At 48.5% G+C, this 15,263-nt stretch overlaps 1 protein-coding gene across 1 annotated transcript in view; it reads right to left on the bottom strand.

Moving 5' to 3' along the window:
* Positions 1-8,189, bottom strand: part of LOC130124862 (protein enabled homolog) — a 160,096-nt gene extending 151,907 nt beyond the window's left edge. The window contains exon 1 of the mRNA XM_056294208.1: positions 8,143-8,189. Coding sequence (XP_056150183.1) covers positions 8,143-8,147 — 5 coding nt within the window. The 5' untranslated portion in view covers positions 8,148-8,189. The remainder of the gene's footprint in view (positions 1-8,142) is intronic.
* Between the last annotated feature and the right edge of the window lie 7,074 nt (positions 8,190-15,263).

Below are 15,263 nucleotides of genomic sequence, written 5' to 3' on the forward strand. Positions count from 1 at the left end.
GAAGGCGTATGAGTTTAAATACTTGGGGTCAAACTGTGCAAAGTAACGGGGAGTGCAGAGGAGAGGTGAAGAAGAGAGTGCAGGCAGGGTGGAGTGGGTGGAGAAGAGTGTCAGGAGTGATTTGTGACAGAAGGGTACGAGCAAGAGTCAAAGGGAAGATTTACAAGACGGTTGTGAGACCAGCTATGCTGTATGGTTTGGAGACGGTGGCACTGATGAAGACAGGAAGGTGAGCTGGAGGTGGCAGAGTTGAAGATACTAAGATTTTCATTTGGAATGACGAAGAAAGGCAGGATTAAGAACGAGTATATAAGAGGGACAGCTCAGGTTGGACGGTTTGGAGACAAACCAAGAGAGGCAAGATTGAGATGGTTTGGACATGTGTGGAGGAGAGATGCTGGGTATATTGGGAGAAGGATGCTGAAGATGGAGCTGCCAGGGAAGAGGAAAAGAGGAAGGCTGAAGAAGAGGTTTATGGATGTGGTGACGGAGGACATGCGAGTGGTTGGCGTGACAGAGGAAGATGCAGAGGACAGGAGCAGATGGAAAAGGATGATCCGCTGCGGCGACCCCTAACGGGAACAGCCAAAAGTAGCAGTAGTATTAGTAGTAGAGTCTAGGTCCACTCAGTGTCACGAACTCAATAAACCCATGTTTATTGAGTTTTCTTTAATGAATTCCTTCCTTATTAATTCTTTAAACAGTGACATTATTACTTAAGGTTAGAATAAATCCATTTCCATCAGCCTTCTGAATTGATTTGTACGATAATCAGTTGGCATCGAGAAGTGCAAGTCAAATTTGGGCTCCACAGCCATTAACCAATCCTGTGAACCTCGATCTCACAGTGGACAGGAGACACAACAACAACAACAACAACAAATGATTCAGGTAACCTGAAGCTACAGAAAATCAACCAAAAAGACGATACTGAACAAATTTAAAGGTAGAATGAGTAAGATTTGCCGGTTGCAGTTTGTAAACACAACATTCAAAGTTGGCCCCTCCTCCCCGGCTCAACAACACCAGAAGGACACGCCCCCTGACCGCAGTTTCCAGAAGATATCCCAGTTTACAGGCCAACTCCGCGTCACTCTTCATCCCCACTCTCTCCTTCAGTGCTCGCCAGCTGGCGAAAGCCAACCCCAGATTCACTCTCGTTCTGGGACGAGCTTTGTCCGCTTGGCGTTTCACATCGCTATATCGGCATCTTTTTTGCGCTGTATCCGCCATTGTTGTAGCTTTCTCTTAGATGCGCGCTTGCGATCTCGATCTGGCACCTAGTCACTAAGTTTTTATAGAGTCCCATTGCCCAACAGTTAAAGCCAACCAACGACCCGTACATAGCAAAGAAAAACCAGGAAATACAGGCAGAGAACAGGGTCTCAGCAGATACAGACACTGCCACACAAGTCTAGTGGGTCATAAGTGATGATTAAGAGGGATTATTTTTTCATGAATCTTTACTTTGTATTTTTAGACTGCTCTGAATGCTGTTCCTTAGAAATAAACTTCCTGCAGCAACACTATAACTGTACAATAGATGTTCACGCTACACTATGCATTTTTAATTGAATAAGGGTTTTCCAGTTTAAATAGAACAAATTGCACCCAATGGCGATTCAATACACAAAGTAGTTTTGCTGCTACAGCCTCAAGTGGTCTGGTGTGACCAGCTTTCTTGCATATCCCATAGACGTCTGGTCTGGCCATATTATCAGTAACAAACAAAGAGGGCCCTCGCACCCTAAGGAAGGACAAGCACTAATGCATCTGTGTGTCTGACATTCTTCTGTAAGAAGTCGGGTTGTTGTGAAGCGTCTAGTGCAGGGATAGGCAACATGGTCCAGAAAGGTCCGGTGTGGGTGCAGGTCTTTGTTCCAACCAAGGAGTTACACACCTGAGTCTACAAATGAAGGTCCTTAGCAAAGACTATTGGTTGACTAATAGAATTAGGTGTGTAACTGCTTGGTTGGAACAAAGACCCGCACCCACAGCAGACCTTTCTGGACCATGTTGCCTAACCCTGGTCTAGTGTGTTGGTGTAGTGTTGTGTGCCTGTCACATCTCACTCTCAACCTTCACCGCTGGCTAGCGGAACTGTGAACAGAAGAGCCGAGCACGTACGTCTCTCCCTGCCAGTACATAGGCTCTCCAACAGCAAGCCCTATGTAGCGCCCCCTCATGGTGACACACGGCAACTGGGTACACCTTGGACCCTGGCTGAACTACAAGGGACTCGGAGGAGGTCTGGCCCCTAGACGTGCGGTACGCAGGCCCACCGGTGTGTGGATATTCCCTGATGCCCCCGAACCAGCCCCCAGCTATGGGTTAAATAGTGCCACTGCCTAGTGGATAACTCGGTAGAGGAACAGGCTACGGGAGTAAACCCCTACAGAAAATCAACATCAACAAGACGGAGAGTACTGCTGGCGTCGTGTGTGGCTGCCGCTTCTCCCTCTCGTAGCCCCCCCCCTCCCATCCACCCCTGTATGTCCGTTGTCTTGTTTCACCCCGTTTGTTGTAAAGCGACTTTGAGTGTTAGAAAAGCGTTATATAAGTTTGATTTATTATTATTTTTATCATCTTCAATAGTTCTGAATAGGGTTAATACATGGCAGTGGACAAAAGAATAGACATTTTGGCGTCGAGCCTTCGTTACTGTATGCCACCGCAGCCTCACAGTATACACTGAAACCACTGAGGAATTACCGCTCACAGTAAACAAACACCAGCACTGTGCTGAACTTGCACAGTGTTTTTTAACTTCAGTAATGTCGGGTGCACACGGCACAGTTTTAGTCCCGAGCTGCCTTAGCAGACAGATTTGAGCTCTATGACAAAACACCACATCTGAGTCATGTCTGCAGTAATGCCGGTCACGACACTCTTACAGTATGAGTGCTTCAGGGACGCGACCCGATCTAGTCTGTAACTCGTCCCAGACACCCCAGCATCAAGCATGTTTGAAATTATCATCAGAAAATCTTGGATGAGCGTATCTGTGAACGGCCATGTGGAGAAGATACCGGGGGGCAGGGCAAGAACAACTTCAGAAACACTCTGGTATTCGAAAAAGAAAACCGGTATAGCTTTACAACGGACTGAGACAACAAATGAGTGCACAAACTACTTGAACGGCAAGCTGCTCTTTCCACTTCAGGCTCCGTTATGGCAAAGTCACGTCGGAAACGAACAAAAAAAAAACAAAAAAAAACAAGTCGCCTCCTCGTGAGACGATGGAGTTTAAGGAGCATGGGTGAAAGATCTTGTAATCTGTAAACCTCGCCTGCAATCAAATGTGAAGTGTGTGCACCAATACGTCAACAGAGACAGATTTCACCGTTGCATAGTGTGAGCAGAATGGGGATTCTGGGATTTTCAAAGTCGTGTAGTGTGCACTTGGAACGACAAACTTTAACCTTGGTCCTCTAAAGAACTATGAGCAATGCCTCAATCCCAAGGTATCCCTGCTACTCTTCTGACTTTTGTTTTATGGATTTTTCCCCATTTTCCTCCCCAATTGTACCCATCCTGGCCGCTGCTCCACCCCCTCTGCTGATCCGGGGAGGGCTGCTGACTACCACACGCCTCCTCCGATACATGTGAGGTCGCCAGCCGCTTCTTTTCACCTGACAGTGAGGAGTTTCGCCAGGGGGACGTAGTGCATGGGAGGATCACGCTATTCCCCCCAGTTCCCCCCTGAACAGGTGTCCTGACCGACCAGAGGAGGCGCTAGTGCGGCGACCAAGACACATACCCACGTCCGGCTTCCCACCCGTAGACACGGCCAATTGTGTCTGTAGGGATGCCCAATCAAGCTGGCGGTAACACGGGGATTCGAACTCGCGCTCCCCGTGTTGGCAGTCAACGGAATAGACCACTACACTACCCGGACGCCCCCCCATCTCTTCTGACTTTTTTCTGTGCATCTTTTTCCGTCCATCCAGGGTTTGTACAACTACGGTCGGCGACTATGCTCTAATCCGGACAAATCAGCTTGTAGAACTAATTTGTTCTCCTTTCAAATTAACTTCAAACTGACCTCATTAACACCTGACTTGGACAAGCACAACCTCCCTGGCTGCGGTCCCGCGCCAGCTCCAAAGTGAACGCGAGTTCCTTATTAACAGCTCGTCCACCGCACCCCCACCTAACTCCTTTCCATCCATGTTGGGTAAATTACAACAGTCCCAGCCTGCGTGCGGGCTAAACGTAGCTAGCCTACGCCTAGCGCTGGCTCCCGTCACTCATCCCTGATGTGAACCGTTGACGGCTGGTGCGCCTAACACCTTTCAGCGGTTGTCAAGCCGTGTTACATTGACACTTCACAGCCCAGTCACGCAGAGGACTCGGCCAATCCAGCGGTCCTGGATAAACAGACATCAACGTTAAGTGCCATGTGACAGGACGCGGGGGAAACGACTGCCGGCCCTTATCTAGACATTATCACCAGCATAGCTTCAAAATCTGCTCACCCCCCTCTACCTCTTGCCTAAATACTTGGGATATCAACAGGTTGGGAAAATAACTCCATCCAATGGCCAAAATGGGGGTAAAGGTTAAGGTGAGGCTGGAAAGTTTGCCTGCTCTACCAGCTACCCCCGATCTGCCCTGTTGGTTGTTAAAAGGTTTATTCACTTTGAAATTAAGTGTTGGTCTTCGAAGGATCAAAAATGTACTTCCTACTTGACAACATCCTTATGACACATACACACATGCATCCACCCACTTGAGCGGCCGGGGTGAATCAGCACTGGGCAGCTGGGGCCGCCAGTCACGCACTCACACACACACCTGTCATACCCCACAAACACCTCTCTTCTTCACACACGTTTTTTTTCTCCTCAGATGAAGGATGGGAGAACAAGCCGGGCCTGAAAGCTAAAACACCACCTCATCCATGTAGTTCAGGGGTAGGCAACATGGTCCAGAAAGGTCTGGTGTGGGTGCAGGTCTTTGTTCCAACCAAGGAGTTACACACCTGAGTCTACAAATCAAGGTCCTCAGCAAAGACTATTGGTTGATCTATAGAATCGGGTGTATCACTGCTTGGTTGGAACAAAGACCTGCACCCACACTGGACCTTTCTGGACCATGTTGCCTATCCCTGATGTAGTTCATGAGTCTCTCTCTCCCTCTCTCTCTCTCTCTCTCTCTCTCTCTCCACTGTTGATTTGCTAATGTTGAAGCCCATATCAACCTCGATACAGCTTGAAAAGCTGTTTAAAAGCAAAATATCCACATCAACAAATGAACACGGGAAAATTGTGTCGAAGGAAAAAACAAAACTAAAGGAGGACCGGAGGATGGGAACGAATGAGTATGATAAAAACAGACAATGCAATCACGCAAGAGAAGTTGATGGTTTCCATTCCGGTACGTCGACACAACATGAAGCGTTTTCAAACAGCTAAAGCTATTGTTAACCTCAGCTGGGCCTTCAGAGAGACTCCAACAGCTGGATCCAATTAGGGGCTTTCTTTAAGGAGGTGTGGGGGGCATATCTCTCTCTCTCTCTCTCTCTCTCTCTCTCTCTCTCTCTCTCTCTCTCTCTCTCTCTCTCTCTCTCTCTCTCTCTCTCTCTCAGACAGTTGAGTCATGGATCTGCAGAAACAGGGTCACACTCCTAGAGAAGCTGTTGTGACATCTGAACTTTGCCTGCGGAGCACTACTTGCGACACTGTAAAAAGGGAAAAACGCCCGACAAAAAACTGCTGTGACACCATGACGGCGGTGTCAAACCACGTCGGGCAGAGCCGACGTGCCGCTTGATCAGCGACCTAAGGCCCTCGGCGGTGAGCTCCCAAGGTGTGTGGGGGGGGGGGGGGGGAGTACAATACGACAATCACATTTAAGCATAAAAGCTACATCTGCAAGTATTCATGCGCTTCATCTAATGACACAGGGTTTCCCATCGCCTGTAAGTGAGGCTTCGGTGGGTACCTAACCTATAAAAAGACGTTTTACAGGGAGATCCGTGGTCAAATTCTGTCCCGGAAAATGCAGGGAGGACCTCGCAGCAGCCACATCAGGAAAAGAACAACATGGGTTCATGACATGTGTAATGACTTTGTGAAAGGGATATTTACAAAGCCTATAAGCCAAGGACTTCTGACGTTTTTGGTTAAGTAGACAGGGAGAACCCTTAAAATACAAGGAACTGGGCCTTTCTTTGAAAATCAAACTAATGTGGAGTTTACAGGGACCCAAGACACAGCCACAACTAATACACATTAAGCAGGGACGCAAGCGGATAAAAATACATTAGTCACTTCTAAAAAGTGACTATGAGCAAACAACTTTAATGAGCTTTACACAGAATTTCTCTGGAACAGCTGCTACACAGTCAGTCACTTGTACAAGTGCCCTCTGCCTCAGGTCATTCTGATCCTCCAGATGAGAGCCAACACCACGGTCCATGTGAGAAACAAAGACTCCATTCCTGCTGCCTAACAAGAAGGAATGCACAGATTAAAACATGACTGCATCTTCTTCTCTTTTTTTTAACACACGGTCACAATCCCATTTACAGCTTTGCTTTTTATGTGGGACTCGACCGACGCCAAGTATACTATCCAGTGTTGTAGGGCCCACCGTTTGCAAACACCCAGTCTTGGAATCAAATGCACGAGGACACGATCCCTACACCTAAAAGGTCTACATTCCAAAAAAATGAAAACCTCATTCAAGATTCAAGTGTGTGTCTTTTGCCTGGTATGAGATTCAAGACACACATACTCAAAAGACACACACACACAAGATTCAAGTGTGTGTCTTTTGCCTGGTATGAGATTCAAGACACACACAAAAGACACACACACAAGATTCAAGTGTGTGTCTTTTGCCTGGTTAGAGATTCAAGACACACACACACAAAAGACACACACATAAGATTCAAGTGTGTGTATTTTGCCTGGTATGAGATTCAAGACACACACACACAAGTTCAAGTGTGTGTCTTTTGCCTGGCAGACCTGCATGACAAGTCTTGAAACTGATCTAGAAGACTGGTACAGCGTGTTTGCCACCTTGCTGACACAGACTTCCAACAACCAAATGGCTGACTAAGGCCATTATGTGTTGTGTGCGTCCACATTTTCCAGTGTAGATTCAGTCTGTCTTGTCAGTCAGTCAGTCAACGGTGTGCTATGGACCAGACAGTGAAACACTGAACATTTACAACCCATCCTCCAATGCATTTTTACCCTGCAAAAAGTACACAAAAATACACAGAGAACCAAGAGACCACGTTAAGGAGATGGTCAAAGCTTATGCTCAGTTGTGTGTGTGTGTGTTTTGTGTGTATTATACTGTGGCATCAAATAAATGCCGTCCCATCATCATCAGCGCTAAAAGATAATCCCTCTTATGCAGCGCGGGGGGGGGGGGGCAGCAGGAACGGCCAAGCGCCATGTCTCGCCAGAAACGCCTCACAAACTGAACGCAACGTTAAACCAACGCAACGTCCATGTAGCCTATGTGCGACTTTACGCGTGTTCGTGTTAATAAGGCTGCACAGAGGGATTGCCCCCTCTCCCTCTCTCTCCCCCTCTCTCTCTGCACCGCCCTCGGCCAACAGCAACGAACGCTTGTTTGGCCCAGACAATAACGTGTCGTTTCTTTCCCCTCTCTCCAAATAAACCACCTGAAATCAACAGTTTCTGCTGTACTTGGCCGTTCACAGCCTCGCTTCAGTGAGAGAAGGATGAGATTTCTGCACCGTCTGTACTGTGCTGTGCTGTGCTGTACTGTACTGTGCTTTACTGTGCTATACTGTACTGTGCTGTGCTGTTCTGTACTGTGCTATACTGTACTGTACTGTACTGTGCTGTACTGTACTGTGCTGTGCTGCAGACGGAGCGCTGCAGACGGAGCACCGCAGTACAGACGCCGGGAAACCGACCGCTAAGGATGCGCCCTTTCTTTACGAAGCGGTCCTCCTCTCCCCCCGTGACACATCAGCACCACTTATCCCCAATATTAACAAGCCGTCGGCGCGCGTCTGAAGTTCACTCCCGTCGACCGCGAGGCTCCCGCGAGCCGCCGCGTTGCACGAGCGGCCGAGTAACGTCGCGTTACCCAGCGCTCGTCTTGCACGTCCACGTTACAGTTCATGCACATTTGTGTGGGGCGTCTTACCTCATGACGATGTGTTGTCACGCCAACGAATAAAAAAAACGTTGAAACTTGACGAAAACAACAAACAAACAAAAAACCGCGGACTTCTACGAAATACCAACGACGGGTACTGAACGCGCGGTCTCTCCGGGAAAGTTGGCGGCTCGCTCGCTCGCACCGTTCCGCAGGGTCTCGGCGGCGGACGAGAGGAGGGAGGCTCGCTGGTTCGGCAGGCTTATCCGGCAAAGGGAGGAAGAAAAAAAAGTAGAAAAAAGAAAAACAAAACGAAAATGCGAGGATGCCGTATCCTACATGTTCCGCCGCATCGCGTCGCCGCCACTGACGTTGCTCTGAAGCGGAGAGGAAGGGACGAATCGCGGCGCTCCTCGCTGCCTTGCCACCGCTTTGACTGGTTTCACGCGGCGACGCGCCGCCCGGGGTGTCGCTCCGCCGCCGCCTCCCGCCCGCCGCCGCCGCCCGCGGGCTTTCACGGTGACGCAACCGGTTTGCCCGGCGGGACGTGCGTGGCGCGTAGGGAGACGCGCGCGTGAACCGCTGATCCGGATCTGTCAGTCAATCAAACTTTGTCTGCGCCAGACCGAAGCGGAAACGTTGGATTCCCTTTGGCCCGTGGGTCCTCTTGAGCTTGGCCCGAACACAAATCTGGAGACGTTTTCAAAATCGATCGAAACACATGGCTGAAGAATTGGGGGGGGGGTTCTTCATTCCAGATTTGGTCATCAGAAAATGTCCCACAATGAGTGGTGTAAATGAGGAGATGTTTGGAATTGTTACACGAGAGAGGCGCGTATATCGACACATAAACCACGTGGACAAAAGTTCTCAGAATCGATATATAGGGAGACGTCAAGGGTCAAGTGGTGGCACCTAGCCAGTGGCACTTCCGGTTTGAGCCAGCCCTTGCTGTTGATGTAGTGTGTCAAACTTGCTCGCTTCAAGGAGAGTTACGCCATGGGTTTCAATGGATTTCGATGCATTTTCAAGACCCTCAGATTTCCATTTTTGTGAGAACTTGGCAACACACACTCATTGAAAAAAAACTTTTGAGCTTGAGTAAAAGTATGAAAATTTCAAAATTGCATGTAATCAAACAAAAACAAAAAACCAAATGTGCCTTGTTAGATGCTTATTTCCAGTTGTGTATGCTGAGGGTTTGATTTGCAGGGCTTTGAGGATTGGCTTTATGGAAGCAATTAACTTCTGCTTTCTGAAGGGCTTGCATGCACTTACACACACACACACACACACACACACACACACACACACACACTAAACCAGTTGCACAATTAAGTGCAGGAGTTCCTCAGTTGTCAGGGTACAGAATTTAAGAAATAAAGATAATACCATCCCCATTAAACCAGTTGCCTGAACACCTGAGTACTATACTGTCCCCATAAAGCCAGTCAACAGATCTTTTAGACTTATTTCCAACACCATCCTGCCCACACGGTCAACATCACACACCAGCAGTGGTGTCACACTGATCTCCACTTGACTCCACCTGTTCAATCTGTCATTTGCTCATATACAGGGAAGAATTTGGGGATCTTGTCACCATAGAGTGTTTATCACCCCTGTTTCATAACCAAATACCGCAATTGCACAGCTCGCCATATATATTCTCTACGCGACATCACATCCGCCCTGTTTAAATACGGAGAGAGGAGTAGAAAGGAGGCCCGCAGCTTGATTCAAAATCAACCCAGATCGGTTTACGGGGTCCTCTGTGAATCCCCACATTACAAAATTGCCTCTTCTATTTGAACAAGCCATAGTCCAGCCCAGAGTGAGAGAAACGGCCTTCGTCTCGTTTGCACCCTTGGCTGAAAGGGTGAAAACCCTCTTTCAGTGCTGCACGTTGGTGACAAACACCAGTCTGACATTTTTTTCATTCACGCCTTTCAGGGATTTTATTACATGGCTCGAATAGGAGCACTGGCCGGTCCCAAATCCTGCCAAAGCAAGTCGACAGGCCTGTGCATCGCTGTAGCGATTCCCCTGCCGCAGAACAGCCTTGTTTTGACATCCGGGAATGTCCCTGATGGAGACCGCCCTGCAGCGCTGCTTTCAAAGCGGCGTGGACTCTGAATGGGGTGATTATGCCGCTGGAAAGAGAGCTTTATGAAGAGTCCGATCCAGGGCCAATTAAAAACCTCGCTCATGACGGATAAAACCCCGCATCGCCACTCTGGCTTTTTTTTTATATAGGGATCTGAGAAAGACGCCCTATCGCCATGACACCCATGGATTTTAGAAATTCTGTGAAACAGCCTGTAAATGACTAACGAAAGTCCAAGGATCACAAGAGACGGTGTTAACTTTCTGGTTTATGCGGGGTGCAAAACACACACATGTGCGCACATTCGTCAAAATTCGAGTCAGGGGACTTTCACACCTTAGAAGGGAAAACGTACAGTATTACTGCACAGATGTAGGTCAATGTCAGGCTCACATACAGAGGCTGATGTCCTGCCACAGGTGGTCCACGGCACCGGCGGTGATTTACTGGTGCGTGTTTGTGTCTCGTTATATGTGCCCGTGTGTGTCCATCTATCTGAAAGAGAGAGGGGTGGGGTGGGGGGGGGGAGATTGGGTTTACTCAGAAAGAGGAGCGGTCTTGCAGTCATCCTTTAGGCTTTAATCTATATGTCACCACGGTCCTAAAATGTTACTGTGCTGTCTCCCTGGCCCTAAGAAAAACCACATTGAAGGCTTCATGGCACCAGCCCTGACGGACGTGTGTGTTGCAGTTGCATGTGTCTCATGTGATGTGTGTGTGTGTGTGTGTGTGTGTGTGTGTGTGTGTGTGTGTGAGACAAATTTCCGGATACGCTCAACTTGACCGGCGACAGCTTCCCAATATGGGACAGGAACACCGCCCCTACCAGGCAAAAGGCCAAGTGATGACTGTTTAGGTGTAGAATTAGGCGGAGGTTGAGGGTCGAGGCTGGACGTGTATCAGTCGAGGTGCGTGTCCAGGTAAAGGGCCTGAATCATTCCCGGCGTTCCCAGCTTGTATGGAAGTCAACAGGCCTCTGTCTGTGTGTAGATGTGCAGACCTGAACGCGTGCACATCATGCACAAATGTGTGTGTGTATGTGTGTGTGTGTGTGTGTGTGTGTGTGTGTGTGTGTGTGTGTGTGTGTGTGTGTGTGTGTGTGTGTGTGTGTGTGTGTGTGTGTGAGAGACACAAGACGTCACCTTAAGCCTTCACAATAATTGCCGTTTCTAGCCAGTGAAGCCGTAATTCCATTTCAGCAATGCCGCTGAAAATGAAAAGCAATTTGTCAATGACAACCAGAGATGAGCTGAAATATTGTGTTTGTTGGCCAGAGGTTGCAAAGTAATGTGAAGAAATGTCAGTTAGTGCTCACTAGCCACTTTGGACTCGAGTGGAAAGCAGGCTAACAAGTGAAGTTTATAGAGAGGATGGCCGACACATGAGTTGCTGTGTTTTTAAAAAGCCAGTTGGCAACCATGTGAAAGGGAATTCTATTAAAAAGAGAAGAAAGAGAGAGAAAAAACTGCCCCCCCCCTTTTCTCCCCAATTTGCCCAATCACCCCACTCTTCCGAGCCGTCCCGGTCGCTGCTCCACCCCCTCTGCCCATCCGGGGAGGGCTGCAGACTACCACATGTCTCCTCTGATACATGTGGAGTCGCCAGCTGCTTCTTTTCACCTGACGGTGAGGAGTTTCACCAGGGGGGACGTAGCGCGTGGGAAGGTCACGCTATCCCCCCCTCGAGCAGGCGCCCCGACCGACCAGAGGAGGCGCTGGTGCAGTGACCAGGACACATACCCACATCCGGCTTCCCACCCGCGGACACGGCCAATTGTGTCTGTAGGGACGCCCGACCAAGCCGGAGGTAACACGGGGATTCGAACCGGCGATCCCCGTGTTGGTAGGCAACGGAATAGAGCGCTATGCTACCTGGACGCCTCAAGAAACATTATTTTAAGAAAGTCTGTGTTCCGTTCTTATTTTATCCCACACGGAGACTGGAACGCTGGCCTCCCTGGAAAAGGGTTTATACCCTTTAGTACCAAAATCCATGTCAGTGGAGGCGTTTTAGGTGGTTTCTGGGGATCTTGCTTCCAAGGGGTCCTGCGTAGCTCAGTGGGTGAACCACGGCACTACTGTAACCCTGCCGGGCTCAGGGATTCACTTCCCTCCGACTCCAAGCCGACTAAAAATACAGTCGGTCACACTCGTGTAAGCAGCATGGGATCTAACCAGGCACGCGGTTCGATCACCAGGGGCAGATGCAGACACCTTCCAAATACCCCCTGGCATCCAGAGTAATATTAACGAAGTGCTAATGATTACTCAGGCCTACGCACTAGCTTTACATGTCAACTTGGGGTGTGTGTGTGTGTGTGTGTGTGTGTGTGTGTGTGTGTGTGTGTGTGTGTGTGTGTGTGTGTGTGTGTGTGTGTGTGTGTGTGTGTGTGTGTGTGAGATCATGACTCCACCAGTTACTGAGATCACGCTGACTCCTGGGTCTGGGAAATCTTCCACTCCCAAATTCTAAAATGGATGCAAAGTTGCATTAGAAGTACACTGCAGCACTCCTCACCTCCACACAACTCTTCACAACTGTCACGTACAACCCCTTCGTTTTACTAGATGTACCATCTACCACTACTACTACTACTACTACTACTACTACTACCGCTACTACCAATACTACTACCACTACTACTACTACTACCACCACTACTACTATTACTATTACTACTACTTTACTAGATGTACCATCTACTACTACTACTACCACTACTACTACCACTACTACTACTACTACCACTACCACTATTACTACTACTACTACTTTACTAGATGTACCATCTACTGCTACTACTACCACTACTACTACTACTACCACTACTACCACTACTACTACTACCACTACTACCACTACTACTAATACTTTACTAGATGTACCATCTACTGCTACTACTACCACTACTACTACTACTACTACTACTACTACTACTACTACCACTACTACTACTACCACTACTACTACTACTACTACTACTTTACTAGATGTACCATCTACTGCTACTACTACCACTACTACTACTACTACTACTACTACCATTACTACTACTACTACCACTACTACTACTACCACTACTACTACTACTACTACTACTTTACTAGATGTACCATAAAAAGTGACATTTGGGAGTCGTGGGGGGGTCAACATTTAGAATCTGCTGTGTTAACATTTTCTAAATGACTTACTGCAGACTGAGTCTTTAATCCACCAGAGTCAATTTCACAACTTCTTGCTCCATCGCCTCCACACTACATCTAATTTGTGACCGGAACTGATTACCTCAGAGTTTGGCGGCCGGTTGAAGGAATAACTAAACTCTTACCGCCATCTGCTGTTGGAGGCTGGAACTCTCCTTATGTCCGCCCACCAACTTTCAGTCAGCTTTTAACCCCCCCCCCCCCCCCCCGTTAAACCAACGTTGGCTAAATCTAAACCTAAATCCGGAAGAACCAGACTGAAGACCTTATATCCTTTTGTTGAACAGCTCCTTCAATCACACCCTGGCTTTGAAAATTTATTAATTTGAGTCGCTAAGTCGTTTGCAGAACTGTCTTTTTTTTCAATCTTATTTTTGGGGCTTAACCCTTGAACCAAGATATTCATCGTAGTCATTTTTATATACAGTTGTGTTTATATAGGACACTACTGCTGTGAAGTGCAGTGTCAAAGGTCACACAAAACGGAACTGTCTGTTTCTGAGCGCTCGTGGTAACTCGTGCAACTTCGTGCCGACAGTGAACGACGGTTTAGAAGTAAACGACTTTAAATATAGAAGTAACCCGCTGAGGGACACACAACAGCGTTGGCCCTCGCCTTTTTGGGCCCCTACGCAGAATTTCATTTGGACACCCACACACACACACACACACACACCTCCCACCTAGGTTTCCGAGCACCACTTTGTTAATCTTGTGACTGCACATGGCCACAGGGCCTCCTCGCAGCGTCTCATTTTGCACAGGCCTCAGGAGAGCCCCGGGTGAGGCTACCAAAACAGCCGACAACTGGTAGACGGAAATGCAGATGCAGCGAGTCCGTTAATGGTAAATGGTCAGCAATTACGAAGCAGCACTAATCCAACCAGAGAGCGGGAGAATTGAGGGTTTAAAGGTACGACAACTCCCAGATGCTGAGACGTCTGACTGCGTCACACTGTGGCTGGGACGCCGCACAGCCACAATGGTGTTTTTGAACAAGGCAGTCAATCTCAGCAATGGAGTTTACTGTAGATTATAGTAGTTACAAGAACTTGTATTTATGGCTTATCATTTGAATTGTGAAAATTGGATGCATCTGAATGTGAACTTCCTGTGAATAGCAGCAGCCACCGGGAAATGTCTCACCAGGCCATGCATGGTCTCATATAGTCACATCCCATGTCCATACCAAACCTGTTTCACTGAGCTCCACCACAGAACGACAGGTAGCCTAGTAGGGCCCTACTTCTTTCCCCACTGCTGCAAAAGGTTTCCTTTGTCATTTATGCCACTAAACCTCATTTCATAATAAAAGTACCTCGAGGGCAGCGCTGAAAAGCGGACAGCATGCCGTACAGTTTTCCTTGGTTTGCCAAGTGTTTCATATAACGGTAGAAAAGCATCCTCTCTGCCACAGAAAAGGTTTTATAGGACTTTTTTCTCTCTCTCTTTTTCTCCTCTAATTGGCCAATTACCTCACTCTTCCGAGCCGTCCCGGTTGCTGCTCCACCCCCTCTGCCGATCCGGGGAGGGCTGCAGACTACCACATGTCTCCCCCGATACATGTGGAGTCGCCAGCCGCTTCTTTTCACCTGACAGTGAGGAGTTTCACCAGGAGAATGTACCGCGTGGGAGGATCACGTTATTCCCCCTCAGTCTCCCCCCCCAACAGGTGCCCGAACCGACCAGAGGAGGCGCTAGCGCAGCGACCAGGACACATACCCACATCCGGCTTCCCACCCACAGATACGGTCAGTTGTGTCTGTAGGGACGCCTGACCAAGCCGGAGGTAACACGGGGATTCGAACCGGCGATCCCCGTGTTAGTAGGCAACGGAATAGACCGCCATGCTACTCGGA

This window comes from Lampris incognitus, chromosome 15 (genome assembly GCF_029633865.1).
Source record: "Lampris incognitus isolate fLamInc1 chromosome 15, fLamInc1.hap2, whole genome shotgun sequence".
NCBI classification, from domain to species: domain Eukaryota; kingdom Metazoa; phylum Chordata; class Actinopteri; order Lampriformes; family Lampridae; genus Lampris; species Lampris incognitus.